The 27,997-nt window shown below is 43.3% G+C and overlaps 3 protein-coding genes and 1 long non-coding RNA gene across 6 annotated transcripts; 1 reads left to right on the top strand and 3 right to left on the bottom strand.

Annotated features, from left to right (window-relative positions):
• Nucleotide 1: 1 nt before the first annotated feature.
• vsig10l (V-set and immunoglobulin domain containing 10 like) lies at nt 2-5,659 on the bottom strand. 2 transcript variants are annotated; one of them, XM_053881033.1, is made up of 12 exons: nt 5,512-5,659; nt 5,113-5,442; nt 3,802-4,074; nt 3,463-3,729; nt 3,158-3,400; nt 2,819-3,097; nt 1,640-1,732; nt 852-1,076; nt 672-788; nt 562-602; nt 406-489; nt 2-333 (listed from the first exon to the last, which is right to left on the bottom strand). In XM_053881033.1, exons 1-12 carry the CDS (start codon nt 5,570-5,572, stop codon nt 259-261), a joined length of 2,088 nt encoding a protein of 695 aa, XP_053737008.1. In that variant the 5' UTR covers nt 5,573-5,659; the 3' UTR covers nt 2-258. The 2 variants fall into 2 exon arrangements, 1 of the variants encoding a protein (XP_053737008.1); XR_008416226.1 differs by having other exon boundaries at nt 272-333; nt 672-778.
• Nucleotides 5,660-5,854: 195 nt separating this feature from the next.
• etfb (electron transfer flavoprotein subunit beta) lies at nt 5,855-9,395 on the bottom strand. Its single transcript, XM_053881194.1, has 7 exons — nt 9,285-9,395; nt 8,287-8,445; nt 8,005-8,163; nt 7,875-7,937; nt 7,357-7,515; nt 7,073-7,286; nt 5,855-6,191 (listed from the first exon to the last, which is right to left on the bottom strand). The coding sequence occupies exons 1-6, from the start codon at nt 9,336-9,338 to the stop codon at nt 7,116-7,118; spliced, it is 765 nt and encodes a 254-aa protein (XP_053737169.1). The 5' UTR covers nt 9,339-9,395; the 3' UTR covers nt 5,855-6,191; nt 7,073-7,115.
• Nucleotides 9,396-9,401: 6 nt separating this feature from the next.
• Nucleotides 9,402-18,458, bottom strand: LOC128768361 (uncharacterized). Its single transcript, XR_008416235.1, has 3 exons — nt 18,276-18,458; nt 14,674-14,866; nt 9,402-10,405 (listed from the first exon to the last, which is right to left on the bottom strand). It is a non-coding gene; the product is annotated as an uncharacterized LOC128768361 (long non-coding RNA).
• Nucleotides 10,393-23,066, top strand: LOC128768358 (upstream stimulatory factor 2). 2 transcript variants are annotated; one of them, XM_053881192.1, is made up of 10 exons: nt 10,395-10,837; nt 11,188-11,231; nt 11,466-11,572; nt 15,325-15,478; nt 16,028-16,115; nt 17,550-17,588; nt 18,491-18,549; nt 19,908-20,002; nt 20,105-20,233; nt 20,941-23,061. In XM_053881192.1, exons 1-10 carry the CDS (start codon nt 10,803-10,805, stop codon nt 21,028-21,030), a joined length of 840 nt encoding a protein of 279 aa, XP_053737167.1. In that variant the 5' UTR covers nt 10,395-10,802; the 3' UTR covers nt 21,031-23,061. The 2 variants fall into 2 exon arrangements, with proteins under 2 accessions (XP_053737168.1, XP_053737167.1); XM_053881193.1 differs by lacking the exon at nt 17,550-17,588 and having other exon boundaries at nt 10,393-10,837; nt 20,941-23,066.
• Nucleotides 23,067-27,997: the final 4,931 nt, after the last annotated feature.

Raw genomic sequence — 27,997 nt, 5'->3', positions numbered from 1 at the left:
CTTAGTCTGCTGCAGAATGTTTATATTTGAAGTAATTCAACGAACACTTAAGTTTCTAAACCATTTCCAAACCAAGAGGACCATCTAGTGGCCTCTAAAAATTAGGACACTGTTTCATGACACCTCATTTACCCATCATGAATAAATAGATTGTTTAACTGAGAGATTATTGTGGAGTGAGTTTGATCACAAATAATTAAAAATAGAGGCACATACAATCTCATATAAAAAAAAGAAAAAAATACAGATAAATGTGTGTCAAACAGTAGTAGCTACTCTGACAGGGGGAGGAGGGACAAATGTTGGAAGTGCCATTGATCTTTCAGATGGAACCTGAAACATAAAACGCAGGTGTTTGTTCATCACTTTGTTGCCCTCTCTGTGTCTCTGTGACAAATAGATTACCTGGTGTAACCTGTTGTAGTCCGGGGGAGACTTGTTCCGTCCTCCATTCAGCACTGGGGGAGGGATAGTAACTGCCGACTTTGTCTTCGCCAGAGAATTTAAAAAGTGAGTGAGTTTTTCTGCTAATGAAACTCCAATAGAAATATGAATACCAACCATCTCAGGAGCTCTGGATACTGGGTAAGGTATGTGTTGACCTATAAAAAAGACAATCGACATTATTAATGTCTTATGGCTTCATTCATTTTGTTATAAGTCCAACTTACTTTTGTTTTTCCAGCAGTAGTAACAGAGGTAGATGAGGCCGCACAGAAGGAGGAGGAAGAGCAGACTGCAAGGAATTCCAGCAGCAATTCCCGAGATAGCAGGACCACTGAGCCCCACTATTATCAGAACCAAAAATGTAAAGTCACAACGACTCGTATATGTGATGTCACGTGACGTACCCTGGCGAGTGCGATGGACTTTTGATGGCTTCCCCTCAACCATTAGAGCCCTGGGTATGACTCGGAAGTGATATAATGACTTTGGATTCAGGTCTAAAACGTCGGTGCTGCGAGCGTGGCCAGGCCTCTTCTGGATGATCCGGTATTCTTCAGAGGCTTTTTTATGTTGGCTGCTGTTACGACTTTCACTCGGGAGCTCAGGTCCTTTCATTTGGATGTCAAAACCTGCGACACACAATATTCTGTTCAGTCAATAGTTCACATCTTTGCAAGAAATCTATTCTTCTTGCTACTTTTAATGCTGTAAAACCAGTTGTGAGCCTGCAGGCAAAGGCCTATCTATGTCCACAGTTTTGGCCTGTGCCATGCGGAAAAGTGGGGGCACTTTTCACCATATATGCTGTTCAAAATTTTACCGCTGCTTAGCAACATTTATTTGAACGTGATCATATCTGTCCTAGAGATCTACTGTCTTCCATGATACATGAAATGTCAGCACTGTTTAACACAATATTATGAAGACAAAAACGCACTTGAACAACCCATCTCACACAACAATGCCGTCTGTATTCAGAGAAGTCAAGACATGCAAACTAAAATTGAAGAAAAATGGCCTTTATCGACCATACTTATTTTATTTACTATCATTTAGTCATCTGTAAGAATACCCAACATTGCTCTGCCAGGTCACAAAAGCAACACTACCCTCACACTCTTTCCGAAAGTTTCGGTTGTCAACACTGGGTCTGCTGAGACGTACAAATCAAAACAAGTTCTCTTGCTCCTACCTGTGACCACCGCAGTCGGAGGAACTTCCCAGGTCAGAGTGACCACAGATCCCTCTGGGTTTTTGATTAAACTGGAATCTGAGATGGCTGGTCCTGGAGAGTTGGACGGAGAGGAGAGTCTACTGAGCAACAACAGAGCGCTTTGTTTCAAAGAGGAGCGCAAACCCTGGTATTCACATGTTCTAATCCAAAATGCAAGCCTTGTTTTCACCTGGTATTCCTGGTCTGGTATGGCACAAAGACGCTGAACTTATAGTTATTACTGGAAGAAGCTAACAGTCTTTAAATGAAATAATAAAAGAGGTTACAGAAGTAAAAAGGAAGCTGGCCTTTGAGGTATGTTCAAAATGTTTGTAAGCACATGTTCTTCGAATTAACACTGACCCACTGCTACTTAGATACATCTCTGCCTCTTGAGCACTGGATGTCGCTGTGGTGCAGTCGTGCCTGTATAAATATAGTGTGTGTGTCCTCTTTTTTTGGGGTGTAGTCCCAAAAATCGTGTATATTTATTCCACTCACCCATCAAACTGGTTCTATGTGGATGTTTCCAGCAACTTTCCCCGAGGATCAAGGAGCTGTTAGTAGCATTAGCCACCAAGCTAACTGGTACCAACATGGCATGATGTCAGCTACGGCTAAGTGTGCTGATGGTTCTTACATTATTATTATTGCTTTATTGCATTTGCTTTGTGGTCACACTGTTATATCTGTCTGCATTTGTTGGGTGTAGATAGTTCAGTTTGTTACGCATTGTTTCATTAATGTTAGCTCGAATTTGCTTTGTCGTTTATTTAACGCGAGACTGACATCAAATTCAGAAGCTTCAAAAATTGCATTTTAATAACAGTCTTAATGACTGAGGTCGAACATTATGGATTGTGATCTTTTTTTTTTGGCCACATTGCCCTGCTCTGGAGCAAATCCACCTTTAATGGGAATGTGTTGGAAGTGCTTCCTTGAAATTTAGCATTGTAAACCAGGCTGCTGCTACTATGTTTTAAGGCATGGAGTATGGTGAACGCTGGTCTCTATTATAGCTGAGGAACATCTTGGACCCTTCAATCTGCTTCACTTCAAAACAAGAATTGAATGGAGCCAAATGACTGGAGAACAAAAAGATGGTTGGGAATAAGTGGTTAATAGCTCTATATAAGGAGTCTGATGTTTGAAGTTTACCTAGTAACTGGATCTCCCTGCTCTGGACTCCAAGTGGGTTCCGACAAGAGCAGTTGTAGGTGTGTTGGACGATCGTGCTAGCGTTGAAATCCCGGATCTTAAGCTCGGTGGTGTTGCTGTTTATCTGATACATCGCGTTGTTGCTGACAGCTTCGCCACCTTTGAGCCACGTCACCGCCGCGCTGGGCGAGGCCTTGCTGAAGCACGTGATGCTCACCTCTATTTTGCCATCATCTCTGACCACGGTTCTCACCATGGGAACAAATTTCACCGGACTTGCTGCAGGAAAAAGACTTGTTTAAAGCCGAACATATTAGCTTGAAAACATGCAGAGCCTACTGGCAGTGATGTTGCAGTCTTTGGTTTCAATAGGATGAGCTGCGACGCACACAGCGGTTTTCCCATCCAGGCTGTCGGCAGCAGTGACGTTCAGGGTGATGTTTCCTTGTCCACTGCTGGAGCTGCTTAATGCAGGGAAAGAGAGCTGGGCCAGGGGTGACCCACCGGGCCATTGACAGTGGTACAGCAAGCTCAAGTCATTCTCTGACTGAACAGAACACACTGGCTCTCCAGGTGGCCTTTCTGCCATGAGAGTAGGAGAAGATCAGCAGCGGTCGGAATAAAGGAAGGCTCCACATACATACCATGTACGGTCAGTGTGACTTCACCCTGGCGTTGGGATCCAGAAAGCTCATTCTGCAGCCTGCAGGTGTAAACTCCTCCTTGATTGGTTTGTACGTCAACCAAACTGAGGACTCCATTCTCAGCTTCAAGGCGAGTTTCACCACCAAAGACCCACTCCAGCGTCGGCTCTGGGAACCCATCAGCCCGGCAGCTCAGGTTCAGGGAATCACCTGACACATGAAAGGGTTTCGCTGGGTGGACAAGCAATATGGGCTCATCTGGTCCATCTGAAAACAATCCCAAAAATATATACATGAAAGGAAACATCATAGAAGAAGTGAAAGATGAATCCCTCTTACACAAAACTGCGATGCTCATGCTGGTCCTCATACTGCTGAAGGGGTTGGACAGCGACACCGCGTACTCTCCGGTGTCGCCGCGCTTCGGTTGGAGCACTGTGAGACGCTGTCCTTCCACAGAGTAGTGTGAGTTGCTTTGTATCTCCGTGCCATTTAAGAACCAGGTTTGATCCTCCACCACCCCTTTGGTGAAACTATATTGCAGGGTGAAGTTCTCCGCTCCTTCCACAGGTGGATCAGGCAGAGAGCTGAGAGTCACTTCCTGGAACAATTCTGGAAAAGAAAGGGCTAGATTCTTCAAGAAAATGAATGAATCAAATGTTCTGCAGTAGCTATCCAACATTCTAGATATACTTCTGTACATATGGTTGTGGGGGTTATGTGAACGTTTTTTTTACGAAAGCTGTTGAGTTGGTTGAAGATTCACGTTGCTGGCAACAGAAGACCTGAACAGCAAGGTGCCTCTCGGGTCAACAGAAAGACACAATCTCTTCAGCATGTCCTAGGTCTGCACCAGGTCCTCCACCTACTTGACCATGCTCAGTACACCTCAGCTGGTTGCCGTTATCAGCTGTCTTCTCTTGAGGAGCGGCAGCACTACTTTGAGTCTTTCCCTACTGGGGTTCGCAGCAAATTTCCAGCTGTCTCTGGTGCCACTGTCAGCAGAGGGAGCACAGGCAGGATGATCGGGGCTAGGGCTTGTGATGATATCACTTGGTGGCTTGTCTCTAGCAACTTGAAGTAAGTGCTGTCTTTCTGTAGGACCTCATGATATACATGCTGTTTGGAACAGCACAGTGAAGGCTCCCGTAGGTGAAGATCAGATGTGGCCCAAGTGTGTCCCAGGGGCCACATACATATTTGAAAAAAATAAAAAAATAAATAAACATTTTCGTTCTCCGTAGCTACTTATCCTTATATTGAAATATGAAATATATAAAAATGCAATTTTACAATATTTCTTGAAGGGTTGTCAGTGGATTTTTTTAGGTCAGTTAACTCGGGATGTTGGCAAATTACTCACACATTTTGCATCTATTTTAAATGTAACTTAACGTGTTGCCATTGACGCTTACAATGTAATGCTTTCAGAATGTTTTGGACAGTTTGTGTTATGGTGGGTTACTGTAGTAGTCATCTCCAAATAGGACATAACGTCGCACCTATTGCAGACTGAGAACCATGGACTCCCACCAAAATAAGATGGTGCCTCCCCTGGCTGCTTCCCAGCTGAACCTCATCTTCATCGGAAAAGCAGACCCACTAACTCACCACGTATAACCACAATCTGCCCCGACACTCAAGACGTACCATAAACTTTCAGGGTGAATTCGGCGGAGGCGGTCCCGATCCCGGACTTGGTCATCGAAACCGAGTAGTTGCCGCTGTAGTGGACGGGGACATTCCCAAAAGTTAACGATCCGTTGGATTCAAGGGTCAGAACGTCGCGATGTTCGGGAGCCACGTCTGGTTCTGCGTCAGAGCCGATGGTCCAGGTGACGACAGGTAAAGAATCCTTGGACCAGGTGACCGTTGGATCCGGAGCCCCGCCGGAGGTCACCGCCAGAGTGACATTGCCGCCGGCGACAGCGATCGCTTCGGTGGGTCCAGCCGGAGACACCACCAGCTGACACTCTGTAGCTACGTTACAGAGAAATACACGATGTACGGACTTTTATTGACACAAGCAAAATATACCGTGTATCTCACCTCGTATCCCCAAGTGAAGAAAAAACAAAGTTATAAGTCGCTTACTCAAATTAATCCGCATATTTCAGGAGGACGTCGCTGACTTTCGCTCATTTACAGGCTAAAATAAAATGATAAAATCTACCTCGAAGACGCCTTTGGAGCGTGTGAGACACCTGATCGGTCAATGGCTTCACTGTGGGCCCGGGGCCACGCCCCTCTCTGGCAACTCAAAACAAGATTTCAGTGCAGACATCTTTTAAAAAGTAAAATGACAAATTGTTCCATCACAAGCAGTGCAAAGCAGGTGATGGCATCAGCTGTATTTTACTAAAATCATAGAAATAACACTCCATTCTTTAATTGGGAAAAACATCAGTTTTATTGTCAGAGTCACTGTACATTCCGAGAAATGAGGCGCTTGTGGTAAAACCATCTGAGAGGAGCACCATCTACAGGTCAACCGCTGGCTTAAGTGATCTCAACCAGCAATATTTACACTCAGCAGCACAACTCTGACCTGTTATTATATGTGTGAATAATTAGATAAGTTAGTTGGACATAAACGGAACAGAATTAAAAAGACTTCAGTTCCATGTTGTGGACTGAGAGCTGATTAATATGGCTCATCATCTGGACGATCCTCTTTGAGTTGGTAGAAGCTGGTGCAGCGTCTGAGCTCTCGTCTTGCTGTACAAGTGCTGATGAGGTAGAAAAAAAAAAGTATTATAAAAGTATTACAGGGGAAGAGTTGATAATGCAGTTTGAAGAAAATAGAGAGGTACAGCAAAGTGAATAAACAATGTACAGCTCCTACTGTTAAACATTATAATTCCATATCCCAGCCAGCATGGTTGTCACACTTAGATGTTTCAGATCAAACAAATCTAGTAAATGCAACTCAATAACTTCACTCATTCAGACACAGATTGTGAGATCACGTTATGACACACACGTACAGCTAAACAAATACAGTGGAACCTCGGTTTTCGAACGTCCCAGACTTCGAACAAATTGGAGTTCCAATGAAAATCCAGAACTCGAACGCCCCCGAAAAAAGCTGGAAAAAACATAAGCTGCGTGGAGCAATCAGCTGAGTCTCACAGGGGAGGTGCTCGCTCTCCACACCTCCACTACAGGGTTTGATGTCCTGTTGTGGGCTGGAGGTGGGACAGGGATGAGGCGAGTCTGGGACAGAGCGTTACTTGGTTTATGACTTTGTCCCAGCCAAACTGCACAGAAGCGCACATTCAGAGCTGGACACGCACCGGGCACCTCTTCACTTCTGGAGAGACGTCACTCACTCTGCAACCCCTCCCACATGCAGCGGCCACACACATAGAGGAACAGCGCACCTGCAGCAGACGCTCTACGTTCACTCCAACAAAAGCCTATTTTAAGGCTTGGAACGCATTATTTCTTTTTCCATTCATTGTAATGGTAAAAATCGATTCAGATTTCGAACAAATCACTTCTCGATCCACCTTCTGGAGCAGATTGTGGACGAGAACCGAGGTTCCATTGTATATCAGACTGCCTGTCACATGAACAAAAAATTCAGATACTCGTACAGATAACTTACTGGATTTTTATAGTCTTTGCTCCCTTATCCAGGTGAATGCCCCTTACAGTCTCCCAGCATCTTTCAGTTTTCCAACCAGATCCTCCACAGTTTCCACCTTGACACCTGCCTCCCGCTGTGGTGGGTCATCCACTCGCAAGATCTCCAACCGTGATGTCAGATCCACGCCCAGATCGGCAGGTTTGACGTTGGCGATTTTCTTCTTCTTTGCTTTCTGAGATTATGAGAAACAGAACAAGTTACAAAACTAGAACACTGTGTAAAGCCACGACGTGACAACATACCATGATGTTGGGAAGCGTTGCATATCTGGGTGTGTTTAGTCGAAGGTCTGCAGTCACCACCGCCGGCGTCTTGATCTTAATGGTCTCCAGGCCACCATCTATTTCCCTTACCACTTTAAGCTTTTCGTTCTCCAGAGACAGCTCTGAGGCAAAGGTGCCCTGCAGGCAGAAGATGAAACCAGTAAATAGCTTGGAAGTATGTGAATCAACTCTCACAATGAATATTTTTTTATTCTAGGAAGCAATTGAAATCGATGCACAACAATAGGTGTGATTCCTTGAAGAACATTGTGGTAACAGGCTTTACTATCATAGAGAGCTTTGCGCCAACAATGAAATGGCTCCATCTGCTGGCAAATTGGTGAAAATTCACTCTGTCCAAGCAGCTTCGACTACTCACAGTTCTTATCATCCACGCTGTTGATAAGACATAAGGGCGCAGTATCACCTAAAACACTTGTTTGTGCACATAGACATGAACATTTCCAAATGGATTTGTACGGAAAAATAGACCTCACCTGAGGCCAGTCCAGTAAGGCTGCTGTCATCTGTCCAGTCTGGTTGCAGTCATCATCAATGGCCTACAACAGATTCACTATTTAGATAATAGCTATGAGAATTTTACCTTTTGATTTTTAATTTTTTTACCTGTTTGCCAAGGATGACAAGCTGTGCATCTTCCTTCTTGGCCAAGGCTGCCATAATCTTTGAGACCTGCAGTGGTCCCAGAGTGTCGTAGTCTTTCCCCGAGACCTCCACATGGATGCCACGGTCTGCTCCCATGGCAAGCGCGGTCCGGATGGTCTCCTGGATGGAAAGACAAACCCACAGAGTCCAGGTCAATTAGATAATTTATGACTGGAAGGACTGATTTAATGTGCTTATAGTTGTTTAATTTCCAAGCTACTCAGCAACCAAACCAGCACAAACCTGTGCTTGCTGTGGCCCACAGCTGACGGCCACCACCTCTTTGATGAGCTTCTTCTCCTTCAGTTTCACTGCTTCTTCCACAGCAATTTCACAGAAGGGGTTCATAGAGTGTTTGACGCCATCAGTTACCACACCACTGTTGTCAGGTTTCACACGAATCTGAGGAAAAAAAATTACATATAACATATAAAATACATATAAATATACATTGAGAATTCTTATGGGGACAGATTTGTGCTATACTTTATGAGACATAAACTGGTTTGAAGATTAGTGCTCTTATTGATTAAAAATATTTAAGTAGGGATGAACTTGTTGTTAGATTCTTAAAGCGCTTCATGTGTTTACTAAACATTAGCCAATAAGACACTTAAAGAGTTACTATTCTCCCACAACTATCAAATACATGGCGGTCAATTTTAACTGTTTTGCTGCGGATTGAGTGTTACATTTTTGGGCCTTGCTTTCTTTGACAGGCGATATTTCATTGAAGACAGAGTGACATGAGGTAACCATTCCCTCCATGATAAAGTCCTGAGCTGGACATGAATGTGTCAATAAAAACCGACTCAGGCAGGTTTGCATTGACTGGGGGCAGCTGGTGCAAGATTGCTCTGGCTTTTACAACTGCCAGGAGCAGGTTAAACACACGTATAACTACTAAGCATACTATCAAAAAGGTATCAGACGGAAGTGAGGAACTAAAAGGTGAACGTGGTACTTTATCAAAACCAAATACATATGTTGTAGAACTTCTGCTCATATCAATAAATTGGACGCAGAACGTTTAGTTTCGTAGTCGCTTAAAGGAATGCCATAGTTAATACATGAGTGAGCATGGGACTGCCATCTGATCTAAAACTTGAGCGTCATGTGTGCAGGACAGAGGGCAAGTTTGTTACGTTAGCATGCTAATGGAAGCTTATGGAATCCATGCATTCACAATGGACGTTGTCAAAATTATTAAAATAAAGCTTGGAGCTCGGCGAGGTCATTACCTTCACTGCATAGTCAATGACACGCTTGACACCAACCAGAACTCGTCCAGACATGGTTGGGAAGAGGTGTTGAAGAACCACAGACCCGAGAACCTGGTCACCGCTGAGAACCTTCAGCCAAGGAGAGGTCGGAAGCGTTTCAGTGAGACACAAACCGGAAGTAGTGTCACCGCCTACCAGTTCAACCAATCGGAGTCCAGAAACATTGCACTCCGAAGTGCTGATTGGTGGAAGCACGTTGTTAAAATCATCGAAGACGGTAGGTCCACTAAGCAGGTCGACGGGTTTATTGCATGTAAATTTATAAATCGGTGGCTGTAATAATTCCCCTCAAGCTACTGTCGTTCTCAGAAATGTTTTTGTTAACCAACAAAATTATACAGAGCTCTGCTTGTACGCGAAATGTAATCATTACCAATACACCAAAGGTTCCGCCAATGTAGGGCAAAGTTCACATTAAATAATAATCGTACCTTTGCATGAACCAAATTATTCCTGCAATTATAACAATCACAACGACAAATAACATCATCAGGATGTAAAAAAAATGTTATTAATAATTATTATTTTAAAAATAGGTATCTTTTGAAACATGGTCACAGAATGGTTATGCTGGAGTTCGGACACAATTCTGTTTTGAGTGATGTTTGACAAAGGTTTATTCAGGTTTTGGATCATTCGCTGCCCAACTTTATTCAGCGGACAAGAACAACTGCTCCATCCTCATGTGAGTCAGTGACGTTATAGTTTAATGGTAGGATCATTATCTTGCGTGTTTGCTGTTGAAGGAATGCGGAATGAGATGATGAAAATCAGAGCAGGACAGACGGTGTTTTCAATAAAGATCTCAGGCTAAACGCAAAAACAGTGACTCAGATATGGCTTCACTTATAAAAATAATTGTGTTTTATTGTTTGTATTAATGCAACCTGGGACTCCATAAACAGAACTTAAGTAATGAGACAAACATTTTTAACTATATACAGGCAATGTCTGGATTATATTTTTAATATTATTCAAGGGCACTAAAAATTGTGGCTTTAAATCCTCATTGCGGTCCCTTCACAGTGGAGAAGCCCTGGTTTCTTCCAGTCAGTTTAAGTCTCGTGAATTCTTAAAACCTGGTGATAGAATGAGCAGGAGTCAAAGAGAGTTTTATGAGCGTATTAGATTAGAAGAAATGCAGAAAACAGCCAGCAGATCACCCACTTATAAAGACAATGGAGCGCATAATGGTTTAAAACACGCACGCGGGACGGATAAACGAACATATATGCAGGTAATATTACACCAGCGCCTCAGCCGTTTGACATTTTGAGTCGCGGCAGATCCCGCAGTAGAGTCACCTCAGATCACACTGACTGCCGCGGCTTCCATTTTAACCTCAACACCGAGCGAGAGCGGCGGAACCTCACGTGTCCTGGGCTGTCTGTCTCACATGACCCGAGTGTTTGTTCCCGTGATCAGCGCTTCCATCTCCGTCTGCGACGCCGAATATCACTCGATATTTTGACCCTGATGGATATGCTCGAACAGAGTCTGGACAACGCAAGGTAATCCGAGTTTAACAAAATGGCTAACCGACGCAGGCTAGTGTTAGCATGCTAACTCGGACAGCTAAGGCCTGGCTTAAAACACACATTTTAAAACAAGTCTTTTACAAACAATGTAGTTGTAAAAAGTCAAAGTGTTAAACCTGGCGTTTATGACGAAGACTAATTCAAAAAGAAATGTGACTCTAGACTTACATATACTATACTACAAAGTTATCTTTAAACAACGACGTTGTCAACCACTTACAAATTATTATTTACTCAGACACCTGAATCATTTTTACACAAAAAATGGATCCAGTTTTGTCTATTTTAAGTCTAACACTTTGTTATTTTTCATCTAAATGTAGTCAAGAAAAGCAAGAAGAAGAGGAGGTTGTCCAGGCATCCGACGGTAAGACATGACTTGTACTATTTATGAGGCTTTGTATAAATATTTTAGGACTGACCTCTTAAAAATCTGACCAGGTTGTGTGTGCATTCAACTGTTTACTGCTTCTCCCTAAGTGAATTTCATTTTAGCCGCTTAGTTTCAATGAACTCAAGAGATTCTTAACTCGCCGACGACTTGAAGCATAAGAGTTCTTTTAGGTTTCAATGGTCGCTTACATTTCACTTTACCTTGCAGACGGAGCAGGAGACGAGCAGGACTCCGTTGCCATAGCCAGCGTTCAGCAGGCAGCAGCATTTGGGGAACAAAATATACAGTACCAATTCCGCACAGAGGGTGGTCAAGTAAGTACTGATATCACTAAGATGAGGCGTTGAGCAGCTAAAACGCTCCCAACAAGCCTTTAAAATGAACACTATCTCAGTCACTACTCCATTATCTAATAACACATTTTGTTTACAATCTCAAATGCTGTCTAAGCTTTGAGACACTTGGATACAAACCATTTTTGAAGATGCAATGTTCTTCCTCATCACTCAAGCAACAACGACAATTATGGTGGCGATGATGGCGAGTCATCATGACTGTTGTTAACAGCGTGGCATTCATTTTGGATCACGAATCGACTGTAGAATGTGGAGCTGTTGCACCTTCTGTGCATGAAAATATGCTTCTGAATCCGATACCATCCCATTCGCACTCTTGCTCTTTTTGTTCACCTACTGCGTGACTAAAACCTCCCTGGTCTCAGCTGCCAGGATCATTTTTTAAACTTTTTTTCTCCTCAAAACCTTTGTGCAAACATGTCCTCAAGTGTTGCTCAGATCGAAGGCACAGGTGTCTGCCATCTGCTTGTGTAAAGTAGGAACTACAGCAGGCACCATGTTTGCAGAAGGTTTAAAATGGACTGTGGTCATTATTGAGCATTCTGGCCACTGCATTCCCTCTGCATATTGTAGCATATTTTTGTCTAGTTTGTTTTTAGTTATGCTTACTTTCGTGGTGTCTTGCTGCCACAGTGTTGCTCAGTGTGTTTCTCATTTATGTTTGTCTTCAATGCCTTTACTGTCACTGTGCTGCGATGAGAAGAAAAAATTCCCCTTTGTGGGAAAAACCAAGTCTATCTTATCTTTCATTCATTATCCGATGCATGACTCTGCAACCAGCAGTGTGTGCTGCCTACATTTGAAGAAGTTGATTCATTGCATTGAGAGAAAGAGACAAATTACTCAGTCATTCAAACCTTTGTGTAATTTTTGATTGCCTGTCATGAATATATAAATGACATGTAAATAATACTTCTAATCTATTGTCAGTGCGATGAGCAATTCGGAAATATTGTTTTGTCCTTGAACACTGATGTTAGCGCAGCATGTCTCAGTTATAGCATGTGTTACTTTGCTTGCGTTTATCGCTATACCTGCGAGTGAAATAACTAGAATAAATGAATGCATTTCAACTAAATTTTCAAGAAAAGTTGACAGTTCACAGAACAAGGAACTGATGGCTCAATTCCCACTGTGTTGGAGAAGGCTCCCACCACCTGCTGTCCTATTGAGCGACCTAATTTGACAATCAATGCAAAAAATAAATCTAATTATAGTGATCAAATAGATGTAGGGCTATGATCTTAGTTGAAATTCACAACATTAGTTGTCTTTTATTTAGTTTTTAATATTGTTTTAGCAAAAACACTGACTGAGTACTTATTTATTGAAAGCAAGGGGTGTTATGTTTGTCACAAAATGTACACATAAGAAGAGAAATGTTGAGTTTTACTCTGTCTAGAAAGGGTATGGACTAATTTCATATAATTTTAAGTCTATGATGACAAGTATACAGAAGAAGTTGGCAGACACCTGAAGCCTCAATCTGATTTGTTTGGATATTTGGGGACAAAGGAGGCTGTAGTTATGCTCTGTCGTTGCTGCACAACAAAGACCAGTAGAGCGAACTTGACTGACTCAGATTCAGATCCACTGGATTAAATAAACATCTGTTAAAGTTGTGTAATTCAATATGGATGCTACTGACTGGCACCATAATATACAATTTACATGAGTGAGTTTACTTTCGTCCCAAACAAACGGTATGCCTTTATCACTAACAGTTTTCAAAGTACGTTTTAAAATTGTGATATCAAAGTGGAGTATTTCAGTGAACAAAACTTTGGCGCCCAAAGGGTTAAGTTTTAAGATAGCAGAAGGTAGTTGGCACAAGTCTCCAGACATTCATCTTGGGCAAGCTTTACACTGAATTTGAGAGTGTAATGGAGTCATTTGTATTTCCCAGTGTCACATTCTCACATCTCAGGATACGTTTAAGGCGTGTCCTTTAGTGCTTTCCTCCACTTTTTTTGCTGCAGCCCTTCACACCGCTCTGTGCAGCACTGTTGATGTGGAAAGTTTCTGTTGAGCCTGTCTCATACGGCTATCGAGGAGAGGTTATTTTGCAATAGACACCATTATCGTTTTATCACCCAACGCTGCTCCGGATGTGTAAAACATCAGCTTTAGTTTTAGTTTTGCCGTAATGCTCACATCAGTCAGTGGATTCATCTGCACATCCCTATTTTAAACGTGCGTTTCTCAGCCCTCTGCTGCTGAGATAATGTTTTATCAGGTTTACAAGGAAGGTGTTGGCATTTCAGCGCGGCCATCTGTTACATGTGATGTGCCAACTGATTTGTTTCTCATCCTTTGACATGTATTTAAAGCCATGGTGTCGGCATTTGTCTTGCAGCCCTGAGTTTCTACCTTTTATAATGAGCTTTCTATTAAGTAAATGGATTCTCTTAGGAAAACAGTGTTGATGAAAGTATTGAAAAGGGCACATTGTTATTCAGAGTAAGGAAATTAACTCTCATTATCACATGAATGTCAGCGCTGGCAATTTACTGTGAAGATAAGATTGTGTGGTTTTTCGTCTTTCCAATCCTATGATGGTGCGGCGAATTGTGTTGAATCCTGCTTTGATTTTGTTTCCTTTTTGCTGGAGCCGCTCCTTAGTTTTAGGTTTTTTTAACCTCGGAATTGAGTTTAAACCATGTGGTCAATTTGGCGTAAACAAGCCTCAGTGTGAGCAATCATGTGATTTAGAGTCTGGTCTGGGATTGGCATGCAACCTCTGTCACATGTGTGTCAGGAGGCCAGTCACATGATGTTGGAATACAAATGCATGCTCTTGGAACAATCTAGTTCATTTTCTTGAAAATTAAATCAGAGGGATTTTACGTTGTTAGCGTTTTGGGTTAGCTGCTTCCTGAAATGCTCTGCTGAGTGTTGGACGTTCCGACTGAGCGGAATCTCGGCATTATGATAAACAAATCCGCGAGCCAGGTAAAAGTTTTCTTTTTTTTGCTCTTGATGTGATGCGTTTCCGCATGTGTAAATACTAGCGGCTTGTTGTCTGAATTGGCCATTTTAACAACTTGCAGGTGACGTACCGTGTAGTTCAGGTGGCCGATCCCCAACTGCAGGGGAGAGATGATGGTGGTGGAGCAGTGAGTGTTGTCTCTTCAGCTGCATTTAGTGGGTCTGCACAAGCTGTGTCTCAGGTACAGAAGAATCGGTCTTCTCTTTTGTTCAGATATACCATTTTGCAGTTGGGATTTTTCTTCGTGTATCACCGAGTTACTCCTGCGGACACGATTTTAGATGTGGGAGAAAGCAAGATATTGATATGGGAGTGAGCTGTCATTGTTCAGTTTTGTAAAGTGAATCGCCGCAAATTACAGCATGGACATTGCTGTTGAAAGGTTTACTTTTGTTTATTTTTCCTGTGATTGAAGTCTTCACCATGGTTGTAAGTAAACCTTGGATGCCAGCTGAACATGATACAACAACACTTTTTAGGTGCATCCATAATTCTTGGTTTTCAGGTCACTACTCTTGTCGGTTGTATTTCTAGCTACAGTGACTGGATAAGAACATCAGTGCTGCTTCTTTTCAATTCTTGAGCCCACCCCTGAACAAGTGCTGTGCCCTACACAGGGGGTATCCAGTGTGGCACCTGTATAAGAGCGTCTACGGTGTGCTTTTGCTCGCTGTGACTGCTTCATCTTCACCTGCTGAAGCTCTGCTTTATCTCTCACCAGGCTGTGATCCAAAACCCTTATAGTAATGGAGGTAGCCCAGCAGGGGAGTCAGTGGGAGGAGAGACGCGCTTCGCTTACTTCCCAGCTGCTGCAGTGAGTGACAGCGCCGTGTCTGTGCAGGCCGCTGGCGACCCAACACTGGCGCAGGCAGGAGGTAAGTCAGTTGGACCCACATTCTCCACACTGCCTTTCAGGCTGTCAGTATATACAGTTAATAATTTACATTTGGCAACAGTCACACTATGGCTGGGACCTGAAAATCAAAAGCAAAATTGAATTTGAATCGATTTGTTTTTTTCCTCCTTGTCAAGATTTTTGTACTATGGGTTGTTGTGTACGAGATGGAAAACCATGCAAATGTAAACAACAGTTTCAGCAGTTTGTTTATATTTTGTGCAGGCATAGTATAGCTAGTATAGATTTTTTTTTGTACTGCTTGTCGTGCTGCCCTCGCATGAATCCCACTGAGAGCAACATTTCTCCCACACCACTGCACTGGTTGCTCGTGCAACAGCCTCAGCAGACTTTGCTGCGGCTCTTGGTCCATTCCCTCGACAATGTTACTGATGATTTAAGTTAAAATGGCCGACATATTTAGTTCATTAACCAAGCCTTGGCAATCCAATTAAGTTGAAGTTTTAAAAGTTTTTAGGTCACTCTAAAGGGTGAAGGTGATTGATCGTGTCCCACTATCTCTCTCCAGGTCAGTTTTATGTGATGATGACCCCCTCTGATGTCATTCAGACCGGAGCTCAAAGAACACTTGCACCTCGCACACAGTCCTATGCTACGTGAGTACCACATACTTTCATATGCTACATGGGAGGAGGAGGCTATTACTATCATGAAAAACCAACCGAAACGTTCTCTTATTCATGGATTTTTTTTCCTTGGGAGTATAGTTTAATTTAAAAAACTTTTACAAGTATTCAAAGGTTATATTAGCAAGAGGCTCCATCATCATACCTATGCATAAATTTATTATGTGAAGGACCTTTGCTGTTCCTGCACCTTACTTTTCTTCAGTTTCAGGCAAGAAATATGTTTAACACCGCCACTGCATGCAAAATAAATGTTTCGAAAATGTAGGGTACTTTTGATGTCTGAAGCGACAACATTAAAGTACGAGACCTTGCAGTGGGGAATTGTGTGCGTAACTCGAACTCGTGCGGGGAGTTCGCAAGCCTGCCGTTGGAATCCAAGATGTTTTTATCCACGTAAATGAACGCTTTTAAGTTTGTTGTTCAGGCAATTCCCCTGTTTCTGCCTTGTGTTAAAAGCACTTGGAACAGCCTTGTGTTTTCACTGACTACTCTTCGTTCGGATAAAAAGCAGCATCTTTTTTCTCCACAAGAAACATGATGGTTTTAATTAATAAACACATTCTATTTTGACATATAGAAATACAAAATTTAGAGTAAATAAAACAGCTTTGCTTGAGTTCCTATTCCATCAGATCCTCTTCCAAGGTCGCACTTGGTTCTCTACTTACCTGGGTCAAATCCAGAAGACTAGGCTTCATTGTACTGTGTATCACCACTGCTGAATTGGAGCACTAGGGAAATATCTTTCTCAGTTTCCCTGCAGTCAGCATGGTCATGCCGTGGACATGACTAATTACAGTGGTGGAGAAGTGCATAGCTCTTTGTTTCATTATACTCAGTGCGTGCAGGATTTTTTTTTCATTGAAAAAAAGACGAAACTAGTTCGTATTTTACCATCAATTTATCAGTTATATTTTCTCTGGCAGTGTTTAACAGCATTTTCTTCACTGTTCAAATTGTTTGGATCATGTCTGCTTTTTAATCTTTTGAACGCGCTATCCATTGAAGATAATCGTGCATCAAATTAGATCTCCTACTGATCGCCTCCTGCTGGTTAATCAACAGCTTCAAAGACAGGTTTGTTGACGCATGGAAATTAGGTTCGAAATAGTAACAGTAACTGAAAATTCTCAGGGAAGTCATGTCTTGCAGAATAATGCCCCTGCGCACTGGAGCAGCGGTAACAGAGCAGTTCAGGCGATGTTTCTCTGTCGTGTGAGAACGACACTGATGCATTTCGAAATGTCTCGGCCGGTTGCTGCATGCTGACATGAGTCGAATGAAGTGGTTCCTCCTCTCCCCCAAGTGTTACACATGTGCATATTTAACTGGCCGTACCTTTTCTGACTGTGAACTGATCAACAAATTAATCCGAATTTCAACCCTATGTGCCGTTCGCAGAGATGAAAACGAGGTGCTGCAACAAGAAGGTTTAAACTGGTGAGGACAGCTTCCACATTCTCCCACATTTCCTCTTGCAGCAAATGAACTAATCGAATTTGACCACGAGACGAGAAATGAGGAACACAAACCCCACCCCTTCTTCAATCCACCTCCCGTCCCCACTCCCATAATTCCCTGGTGATTTGACTCCCTCTTGATGTGTGAGACTAGCATTCAGTCAGTGCACTTGGTTTTAGCGGTATAGACGTGTCATCCTTTGATCCAGATTGTTTTGTTTCTTTGTATTTTGTGTATTCCTGTTTTACAGAGAGAATTGATCAGAATTGTCTTGGCAAAATATGTCTCTGTTGCTGCATAAAGAATCGACGATTTGGGCTGTAAAAATGAAACAAAAATAAAGGTGAAACAAATGAAAAAAAATAGAATCAAAAGCATAGCAGAATGTTTTCAGCAATGATTGTGGATCCTCAACAGTGGCTGCTTGTTATTCTTGGTCAAATTCAATGTGAGTTTGCCTTTTAAATGTGACAGTAACAAGATGGCTACTCCTCATTAGCCACTCAATAATTACTCATTTACTGTCGCGTTCACCGACAAAGAAGATTAGCCTCCCAATTACTGATGGTGTGAGATTTAGGGCGACATTTTTGTGTTCAATTTTCATGCTAGAAAAAGATGTTTCGCTTGTCATTTGTTAGACAGCATAATGAGGCGGTGACATACCTCACGTGTTGTGCTTCAACTGTGGAGTCCTGAGGAGTTTAGGGCTGTGTGCTTCGACTACTCCGCCGTCCCTTGAGCTCATCCATCAGCAGCGCAGGAAAGAGCTGTGTAGCAGGGGATGTTGATTCAGAAATTGACCGTGACTTTGATGATGCTGTTGAGGGCAGATATTTCACGCTTTGTTTTCTTTCTTTCTCTTCACTTTGTCTCAAAAGGAAAATGGATGGCCCTCGAACACCAAGAGATGAAAGGAGAAGAGCACAACACAACGAAGGTGGGTGGCTGGCAGCAGTCTTGTTTTTGTCGACGGCGCTGAAAATATTTCGGCAACACCAAATGTGGGTTTTTGTTGATGATGACGCAACAGTGCATTCTGATGACGTAGATGGTCTGTCAGACATTCTTGTGCCTGTAATCCGTAATATCCATCAGATGAAGCACCCGTGTTTGTACATACCCTCCACCCTGGCTGCGGCGCTGATATTCACTGTTGGACTATAGCGGCGCCGCCAGTTGGCGGTCAAAAGCTGCGCACGAATGTGTGTCAGTACTTAGTTTACAATCACTCTGCAGCATAACATTGTGTAGTGGACATGGCTACAAAATGACAAACCTGAAGTGGCACCTGAGAGCTTGTTTGTAGGTAAGTCACATCAAGTGCTGATACATACACAACGTTTAGGTATCACAACTGGGGTGCTACCCCAAACCCTATAGTTCACGCATAAAGTCATATAGTACTGTTATTTACTTTTCAAAGGAGTATTTTATTAAAATTTTTCGGTAAATTATCTTTACTTATCAGTTGACCATTTGTTGTGATGCATACATGCACGTTTCCCACATACATACACGACGTTTCCCACATACATACACAACGTTTTGGTGCAAATGTGCTGCCGATCGGCTTGAATTAGCTTGGCTCGCGCTGCTGATCTCTAACTTAAGTTAACTTAGCACGGTTATGCTAACGTCAGTTCAGTAGCTAATGTGTGTGACAATATCTAGTGAAGTCGTGGCTAAATGTTGTCGGCACAAATTGAAGAAAAAAAAACCTTTGAAATATAATAATTTTGGCCAATGTTCAATGTGTAGTGCGCCATCACGTGGTTAACATGCAAATGATCAAATGTATTGTTAAGGCCATTTGAAAATGATGTGCTGAAACACATGATGCGATAGGTCATAAGTGTTTGTGTCTGTGTTATAATACATAATACTCCTGTGCACATGGGATTATTTGATAGCTATTCATAATATAGTTGACACACCTACATTCAGTTGTATACAGTGGTAAATAAGGGGATTGTATCCCCTCTTTTATTTGTTATTCTTACTATAATCATTTCTCCCTGACTATAATTGACTAAAACTAATTGGTATTTGCGGTCACAAGACTAGAACTAAACTGAAATGGCTGCTAGAAACAACACAGGTTGGCAGAGGGGTTTTGTACTAAAAAACGGAGTGAATCGCTTGTCCTGCAAGCGGCCTCTAGAGGGTGCTGTTGAGCCACGGGAATAAACTGAGCCTCTTTTTTTTCTTTTTTCTTTTTCAAGTCTGCTTTGCCCTTACAGCGTTTCAGTGAAAATTGTCATGCATTTTCAATTACTCTACTTCATATCTTTCCAGTCGAGAGGCGGCGAAGAGACAAAATCAACAACTGGATCGTTACGCTCTCCAAAATCATCCCTGACTGCAGTATGGACAGCACCAAAACCGGAGCAGTAGGTTTTATATTTCATGTTTACTGATGGTGTTGATATATGCACAGCCCCTCCGTCTTCGACTGAAGTAACTTTGGAATGTTTAACCTTGTGCTCCCTCAGAGCAAAGGTGGGATTCTATCCAAGGCGTGTGACTACATCCGTGAGCTGAGACAAAGCAACCAGCGGCTACAGGAGAGCCTGAAGGAAGTGGAGAGAATACAGATGGACAATGAGCTGTGTCGGCAGCAGGTAGGGAACCCTCCCATGCTCAAGTGCACGGCTTCAAGAAAGTCGACTCCGCAGCTGGTAGCTTGAAGATCGAATCACTTTGTAAAGTTCCGAGACAATCCTGTCCGTATGCAGTGACATGGATCGCAGCCGGAGAGATCCCTGCTGCTCACCGTGCCGCTAAGTAGTAGAGTAGCAAGATCCTCTCACACAAGTCTCAGAAGCATTAACAACCACCTCACCCTCTACGTGTCTTCAACTCTTCAAAACAAACCCTGAGAGAGTTCTGCCTGTACAGCTGATCATCTCAGCCCGACAGCGGATCAAAGAGTTTGCTCTCATATAATGAGAAGTGTTACCTGAGCGCAGTACTTTCAGAAGTTGAGGGATCCACAGGGGTACGGTGTGAACTAACCGCATGTTAATGTGTTAAGCATTTTGAAGTGTTAAAATGTCTCAGGCTGCCGCGCAGCACCGCGGCGTCCCTGGAAGTGTGTTGTATTATTAACAGAAGCGCAGAGCTCTGTCGGTTCCTAACTCCCTGAGTGAGACCTGCCCCTGGGGAACGTCACATAGCTTACTATTTCATACTCCAACTGGATCTCGAGGACGTCGTCTTGGAAGATGCAGCACTTCCTGATGCTCATGTGTATATATGTACAGCCACACTTGCACCACAAGTTTCAGCCGCTGAGGTTTGATTTTCTCTCTTCTGCCGCGCCACGCAGATCGAGGAGCTGAAGAACGAGAACGCGCTACTGCGGGCGCAGCTTCAGCAGCACGGCATCGAACTGGTCAGTGAGACCCCGCCTCAGTGAGAACCGTCCGGAGACACATCAGAGGAGGCGAGAGACAAACCTGAAGAAACACTTTTTCTGAAGCGGACGCACCCTCCACTGGGTTCCCAGGTTGCAGCCCCCTCTGCTGGCTGGCCGTGGCTTCCTGTCGAGAAACCCCTCAGAAACTCTCGAGTGCTTTGTGGACACACAGTTAGAAGAACCCCTGCTGAACTCCTTTGTTTTTGTATCGATGTAGCCTCACTCTTGGACGATGTTTGTTTTTGACGGTCCTCACACCCGACCCTTCTCGCTTTTGAGTTAATTCATTTGTCGTTTTTAGCCTCATTAATTTATTAGTCTGTTCGCTGGTGAGAGTTTTGACGGAGACCAGTTACACTGAAATGACTTCACTTGCTCTCAGAGCGCGAGAGAGAGAACGTGGGAGGAAAACTGCAGATGATCTCGGCCCAAAGACAAAACTTGCTTGAGTTGTGTGAGTATGTGTTTTATATTTAGAATGAGGAGAATGACTTCATGCCATGTAGTAGATAATCAATAACACGTGACCTTGATGGCTGCCCTTATTTTGTGTTCTTCCTCTGAGCTGTGCAATCCAAGAGGCAGAATGAGGTTGTTGTTGTTGTCAGCCTGAAGCTTGGACACGCTTAGCTTTGAGTACTAAGTCAGCCAGCGCTAACACACTTTTCTGCAGTGAATCACACCAAATATATGGCTTTATATTGGCCTCCATGTCCAGCCATGTCCACGGCGCCCTCTTGTGGTGAATCAAGTTAGATTCTGGGATCTGTTACCCCGACCAGCTGGGACTGGTGATTGCCTTTCCTCAAGATGATTTTGATTATTGTTTAGGTTTGGTAAATGATTTCGAAACGGCATAACTTTAATTTGAACACCATTTTCTTGTCCTATACATTTTCAATATTTGGTGTCTTTTACCAGTTTTTGGTTTCCTTCCACAGCCCCAAAATTCATTGGTTTCCTGTTTAATTTAAGACATCGACTCAGCTTTATTGTTCTGATCTGACGGTCCTTTGTGTTGACATACGTTTTTCCCTGAATGGCTGTTTCCAGGTTTATATTTCCGTGACCTTTTGGCCCACATGTTGGAGTGGTTGTTGGACTTCTTTTTAAATCTCTATTTTAAAATCCTAACACTTCAAATGCAGCTCCCAACATGAAGTGAGCGCAGGCACCCTGCAGAGCAAGACTCCCCTGCCTTCCTCGTGGAGCACGACTCGATCTACCCGCGTCCCTGGGACGGAGGAGAGACTCTGATCTTGACGTCGCTCAGTCCATGAATGGACGACGGCTTTTTGAGGAAATGAAAACGGAAGTTACTTCGGAACCACTTGCTGGAGAGTGTTGAGTGCTCAGGATCCAGCCAAATCAGATGGACCATCACTCTTTCATGTCTCAGACTCCGCAAGTTAACAGCTTGGGCTTCTGCTGTTCTGCTATTACTGCAAGATTCAAGTTTGATATGCAAGTGTCTGAACCCTCCAACGGCTGCCAGCTAACGTCATGGGTCTTTTGCTCTTCTGAACCTTTTTTTTCCCACGCTGCTGTGCGATGAGGGCAGGCAATGTTGAAGAATGCACAGGAACTGGTTTGTGACAGTTGAAATTTGATTTTGGAAAAACAGAAAAAGCCTCGTTTTCTCTCTGTAGCTGCCTCACTGATCTCAGGTTAGATTGTTAAAGATGTTTTCTCAGTAAAATATTGGAAAATAAAGACTTTCACAGGATCATCTCAGTGCGTGGGCTGTTTGTGGAGCCAGCCTTGTCTGAGTGGATTGTCATCACAAGGTCTTTGTTTTTTGCATCATGCTCCATCTCTCTTCACCTGATAACCAGAATCCAGCTCCACTGTGTCATGGCTATATTGAAAGATGTTTTCTTTTCAGTCTGTGACTGCACTTCTGAACCTACTTTCTTTTTTAATTCAGTTCCAGTGGCGTCAGGTCAATAGGGGGCGCTGGGGTGCTACATCAAACCCCTTAGTTCACGCTATATGGTACTTCTATTTACTTTTCAAAGGAGCACTTTATTTACATTTTTCGGGGTGTTGAGTGTTCTGAGTGCACTCCAACATGTCACCGGTAAAATTGAAATAATAACATTTTGTAGGAAACTGCCACCTGAGGGGCAATGGAAAAAAAATGTCCCTTCAACACAGCTGTTCCGCCAATCACAGATAAATTGTCACATGGCGCCAGAAATTCACCCGATCCGCAGCCTTCGGCAGATCATGCTGCCTGAGGGGCAGTTTTCTGCTCCGGCGGAAACACCCCAAACGTCTAGGAAGAGCTCTTCTTCTGCGTCCAGTCATAGAAAATGTTGTCTTTGTTTCATTCACTGTGATAGAAGCCTGTTGTTTATAGTGCTATGAGCATCGACAGTGGTTAACCCACAGACCGAATCCTGTTGGACAGACAGACGTTACAGATTGTAAAAAAAATAATATCAGTGGGGACCAGTTCTTGAAAACACTCCTCCTTGTGGGGACCTTCTGCTGTTGTCCATGTGTTTAAGTGTCAAGTCAAGGATTAATACTTCATATAAACTTGGTTATTATAATTGAATTTAACTTTGGTTTAGATCCTGGTTAAGTTTAATCACCTGTTTTGGATGGTTAGGTTTAGATAAGGGGAGAGGCTGGGGAAAGGGTTATGGCAATTAACATAAATACATTTTTAATAATATACAACTTTTTCTACGACATACAAAATACTTAAAGAGAATCAGTATTTTTCACTGTCTTGGTTACTGATGGGCTTATGAGGCTTCATGAAACAGTATCCTACTTTTCAGGGTCCAGTAGATGGCACTGTCTGCTCTGAAATCTTTTCGATTTGATTTCACTGGAACATCTTGTCATCTTTAATCCGCCAGCTACTGAGCTCCTAATATCAGGACACAGTTTCATGAAGCCTCACTTCTCTTGGTTGAATAGTTATGCTCCCTTTATCACTGTGCGTCCAGACACCCTGAGGAGAAACCTTGCATCCACCATCTTGGTCTTTGGGTCACTACCTATTTGATGGGTCGACCTGCTTGAGCTTTTGGCTCAGCTCTCTTGTCAATCTTTCGACTGGCTCAACAAGCCATTTCACTCTCTGCTGCAAATAGCTCCGTTGACTTTGGAGACCTTTGCTAAAACTTGTGCGATGGACCATTATTTCTCAGTGTTTCTCCTTTTAGGGTTATCAATCCAAGTCCATTTGGGGTTTGATGGATTCTTGCATTTTCATCCGCTGATACCATCCACATCCGAAACATCTGAGATGACTTCTCCCAGAACAAGAAAAAGTTTAATCATATTGCCCTGCTTGCCAAAATAACTAAGTGGATTTCATGTCCTTGGAGAGACACTCGCTCCCCACGTGTGTTCTAGATTACAAAATCAATTAATTACCGCGGCGGTAAAATTGAAACCAGTGAGTGGTTTAGAAGACAGGAGGTCACCTTGAGGGCCAGGAAAAATCGATGCAGGATAGACGGCACATCTGAGGCTTCGCTAAGTTTAGTCTGCCGCTGCCGTTGTGAGACGCTTCACATCGTGTTTCTTTCCAACAGAGTTGAGCAACGCCTTGACCTGCAGCATTTATTTAAACTGGGAGAATGTTTGTGCTTTTTTCTTTTTTTTTTTTGCAGCCACGGTGGCGTCTGCCTGTCTCTTGCTCTGTTTGAGGAGAGTGATTTTTGGACCCTTTGATGATTGGGGAAAAAAAAACCCTCCTATGTGTGTCTGTTGACTTTTCATCCTTAAACTTGGACGCGCTATTACAGCTGCTACAGAAGCAATACATTGTTATAAATACGCCGAGTATTTCATGTCAGTCTCTTTTAAGGATAGTTTAGAAGTGGCTGTCAGGCCGGCTCTTATTCCGTCTGACACACAATGGTGTTCACATGTGTGTGCAGCACGGCGGCTCTCATCTTTTCACTGGCTTACATTAATAACTACACAGCGCCTGTCTGGCCCGTCTCATAACAGCCGTATCAGCACAAAAAGGTTGCATTCTGCTGCTGTCAAACAAAGCCCAAAGCTTGATCCACTATTTTATTTTCCCTTCCTGGTGTTTTTTTTTTTTTTTTTTTAAGTATAGAGGCCATGATCTTAAATTCAGCAGCTGTATCAAGCTGGGATCAAACAGACCGAAATATTCTAATTTGCATATGATGAAAGTTTGTCTCCAGATTAAAGCCCCAGCATTGAAATGTTCACCCAAATTAAAGAGGTAGATGCGAATAAGAGAATGATGCATTCAGATGTGACTAAAAGATATTAAAAAAAAAGAACTTTCTTGAGAGCAGGAGTGGGCTATTACATTTCCTACGGGGCCACATTCTATGCTGTGGTTGTTGTGACAGACAGACAGACATTTTCACCAAAATTTCATCTCTCAAATAGACGACAGTGAAAAGTATAATTTCTCCATAGCAATATATGCTGAATAAATGTAATTTGATTGTGTATCGATTCGTTTAATACACATTTTGTTCAAAGAATCTCGGTATAAATCATAAAGATTTTATCTTTTTAAGGGTTGACATCATGTAAATATGATATGAAAACTTTCATTTTCATTTGTTTATTCATTCAAAGGGACAAGAAATGATGCTGCACAATTTAAGAATCCAATACAAATATTAATAGCTATTAATATAAAGACTTAGAAATACAATATAATACCTTCACCTCACCTTCTTCTGCCGCTTATCCAGGGTCGGGTCGCGGAGGCAGCATTCGGAGCGAGGAAGCCCAAACTTCCCGATCCGCACAAACCTCCTCCAGCTGTTCCCGGGGGATCCCGAGGTGTTCCCAGGCTAGACCGGAGACATCATCTCTCCAGCGAGTCCTGGGTCTTCCCCGGAACACCCCCCCAGGGAGGCGTCCAGGGGGCATCCGGATCAGATGCCTGAGCCACCTCAGCTGGTTCCTCGCGATGTGGAGGAGCAGCGGCTCCACCCCGAGCTCCTCCCGGATGACCAAACTCCTCACCCTATCTCTAAGGGTGCGCCCAGCCACCCTGCGGAGGAAACTCATCTCAGCCGCTTGTATCCGTGATCTCATCCTTTTGGTCATTCCCAAAGCTCATGACCATAGGTGAGGGTGGGAACGTAGATCGATCGGTAAATCGAGAGCTTTGTCTTGTGACTCAGCTCCCTCTTCACCACGACGGTCTGATACAGCGGCCGCATCACTGCTGCCGCTGCACCAACCCGTCTATCAATCTGACACTCCCCTTTTCCCTCACTCAAGAACAAGACCCCAAGATACTTAAACTCCACCACTTGGGGCAAGAACTCTCCACCGACCCGGAGAGAGCAAACCACCTTATTCCGGTCGAGAACCATGGCCTCAGACTTATAATTAAAAAAAAAATAAAAAAAAGGGTCCCATATAAATGCAGACAAAGGGTCACATGTGGCCCCTGGACTGTAGTAAAAAGCTATTTATTGGTTAAAGCCTGGAGACTTATGTGAACGTGCACACACCCTTCTACTTCTAGCGTTGACACTGTGATGTAATAAAGGGGGAAATGATATTCCTGGAAAAGAAAAGTTGGAAATTCCAATAAGTACGTTTCCTGCTTTTTTAGGGCATTTACAGGACGTCATGTGCTTCCATTGAATCACCAGGCCCAAAAAGGGAACAGACTCTTTGAGTCATCCCCCCCCCCCACTCTGCAACATGCATCACCACCAGCTCATCGACCATGCCTCGCACATGAGCTCCTCCATGGTTTTATGTTTATGTTTGGGGAGGAACATTGTCTGCTGACAAACTGACGTAGAATGGAACTTCAGGTTCCAGGCATCCGCTCGAAAGGATCGGGGGCGAGGGGAGACCTTTGGGTGTTACACAACAGACGGCAGACGGATCAATGGCCTGAATCTAAAGGTGGCGCCTGCTGTGGTGAATCTGTCCGAAAGCTGGTGCCCACCTTTGACCAGAACAGCTCGGATGGATGTTAAACATACGATGCATAACTAGACAAATATATTCTTGAATGACCAAAGTCATTGTTTTTATTCAGCTTCCTTTAAAGTGTCTTGGGGGCGCTGGAGAGCAGCTCAGCTTCTGATGGTGAGAGACAGCACTTCATTGCTGACTCACCTGTGTGTTGTTGTGTGAAGCTGTGGAAGTCAGGAGGAAAACGGAGTGAGTGTTTCGTGTTCTTGCGAAATATTTGTGGGTAGATTCCAACTGATGTGGAGCCACTCGGGCTGTTGACTATGATGTGGTGGTCACCTGAAGCCAGAACACGGGCCAGCGAGGTTATCAGTGCCCGAGACAGACTGACGCGCCGCGGCGCTGGTGGAGGGGTGGGGGGCTTGTTGTTCCACTAATTGAGTCAGAACAGGCAAATTGGAAAGCCTGCGATGGCGTAATGAGAATTCAAACAGTGCGCGATGTTATCAGCCTGCACAGTTTATCTGGTCGTACCTTATTGCAATTTCATTTCCACTGTTATTGATTCATGAATGGATTCACAACAGGATGCTGTTTTGGAACACATTCTTTCTTTTTTTCACATTGACAGGCCAATTATTCTGAAGTTGTCCACTTCTCACTGATAAAAAAAGTAGCTACTTTCTTCAGTAGTACAATCGTACACAACCTGTGTCATGTTCAGCCTTTCTCGACCATGAACAGTGTTGCTTCTTCCAGGCTTGGGTCCTGGGGGCAGCAGCCAAACAAGGAGGCCCAGACTTCACCTCATCCTGAAGCATTCCACAAACAACAATTAAGATGCATCTTTTTCTATCCAAACTTTTTTTCCCTGTTGGATTCACGAACCCATTTAAAACAATACAAACCGACTCTTGTGACCTTGCAACAAACTGACATGCCAGGGACACGTGATTCTCGTGGTTTTTTTTTTGTGTTTTGAGCAGATCAGTGGTCCACATGGTCCGCTGACAGCCACAAAGGAACTAGTTTTGGTTTCAGTAAATAAATGTTTTCTCCAAATATG

The sequence above is a fragment of the Synchiropus splendidus genome, chromosome 12 (genome assembly GCF_027744825.2).
Source record: "Synchiropus splendidus isolate RoL2022-P1 chromosome 12, RoL_Sspl_1.0, whole genome shotgun sequence".
Lineage (NCBI taxonomy): Eukaryota > Metazoa > Chordata > Actinopteri > Syngnathiformes > Callionymidae > Synchiropus > Synchiropus splendidus.
Note: the sequence above shows the minus strand (reverse complement) of the source record. Positions and strands in the feature narration are given on the sequence as shown.

Excerpts from the sequence above, each read along its gene's own strand:
- etfb (XM_053881194.1), bottom strand. The coding sequence starts at position 9,338 with ATGTCTGGACGAGTTCTGGTTGGTGTCAAGCGTGTCATTGACTATGCA. Across the intron at positions 8,446-9,284 it reads TCATTGACTATGCAGTGAAG|ATTCGTGTGAAACCTGACAA; the intron begins GTAATGACCTCG and ends TTTTTTCCTCAG. Across the intron at positions 7,287-7,356 it reads CAACGCTTCCCAACATCATG|AAAGCAAAGAAGAAGAAAAT; the intron begins GTATGTTGTCAC and ends TCATAATCTCAG.
- LOC128768358 (XM_053881192.1), top strand. The coding sequence starts at position 10,803 with ATGGATATGCTCGAACAGAGTCTGGACAACGCAAG. Across the intron at positions 11,573-15,324 it reads TCCGCACAGAGGGTGGTCAA|GCTGTGATCCAAAACCCTTA; the intron begins GTAAGTACTGAT and ends ATCTCTCACCAG. Across the intron at positions 20,234-20,940 it reads ATGAGCTGTGTCGGCAGCAG|ATCGAGGAGCTGAAGAACGA; the intron begins GTAGGGAACCCT and ends CGCGCCACGCAG.
- vsig10l (XM_053881033.1), bottom strand. The coding sequence starts at position 5,572 with ATGCGGATTAATTTGAGTAAGCGACTTATAACTTTGTTTTTTCTTCAC. Across the intron at positions 3,401-3,462 it reads AGTCACACTGACCGTACATG|AAAGGCCACCTGGAGAGCCA; the intron begins GTATGTATGTGG and ends CTCTCATGGCAG. Across the intron at positions 334-405 it reads ACTACAACAGGTTACACCAG|GTTCCATCTGAAAGATCAAT; the intron begins GTAATCTATTTG and ends TTTATGTTTCAG.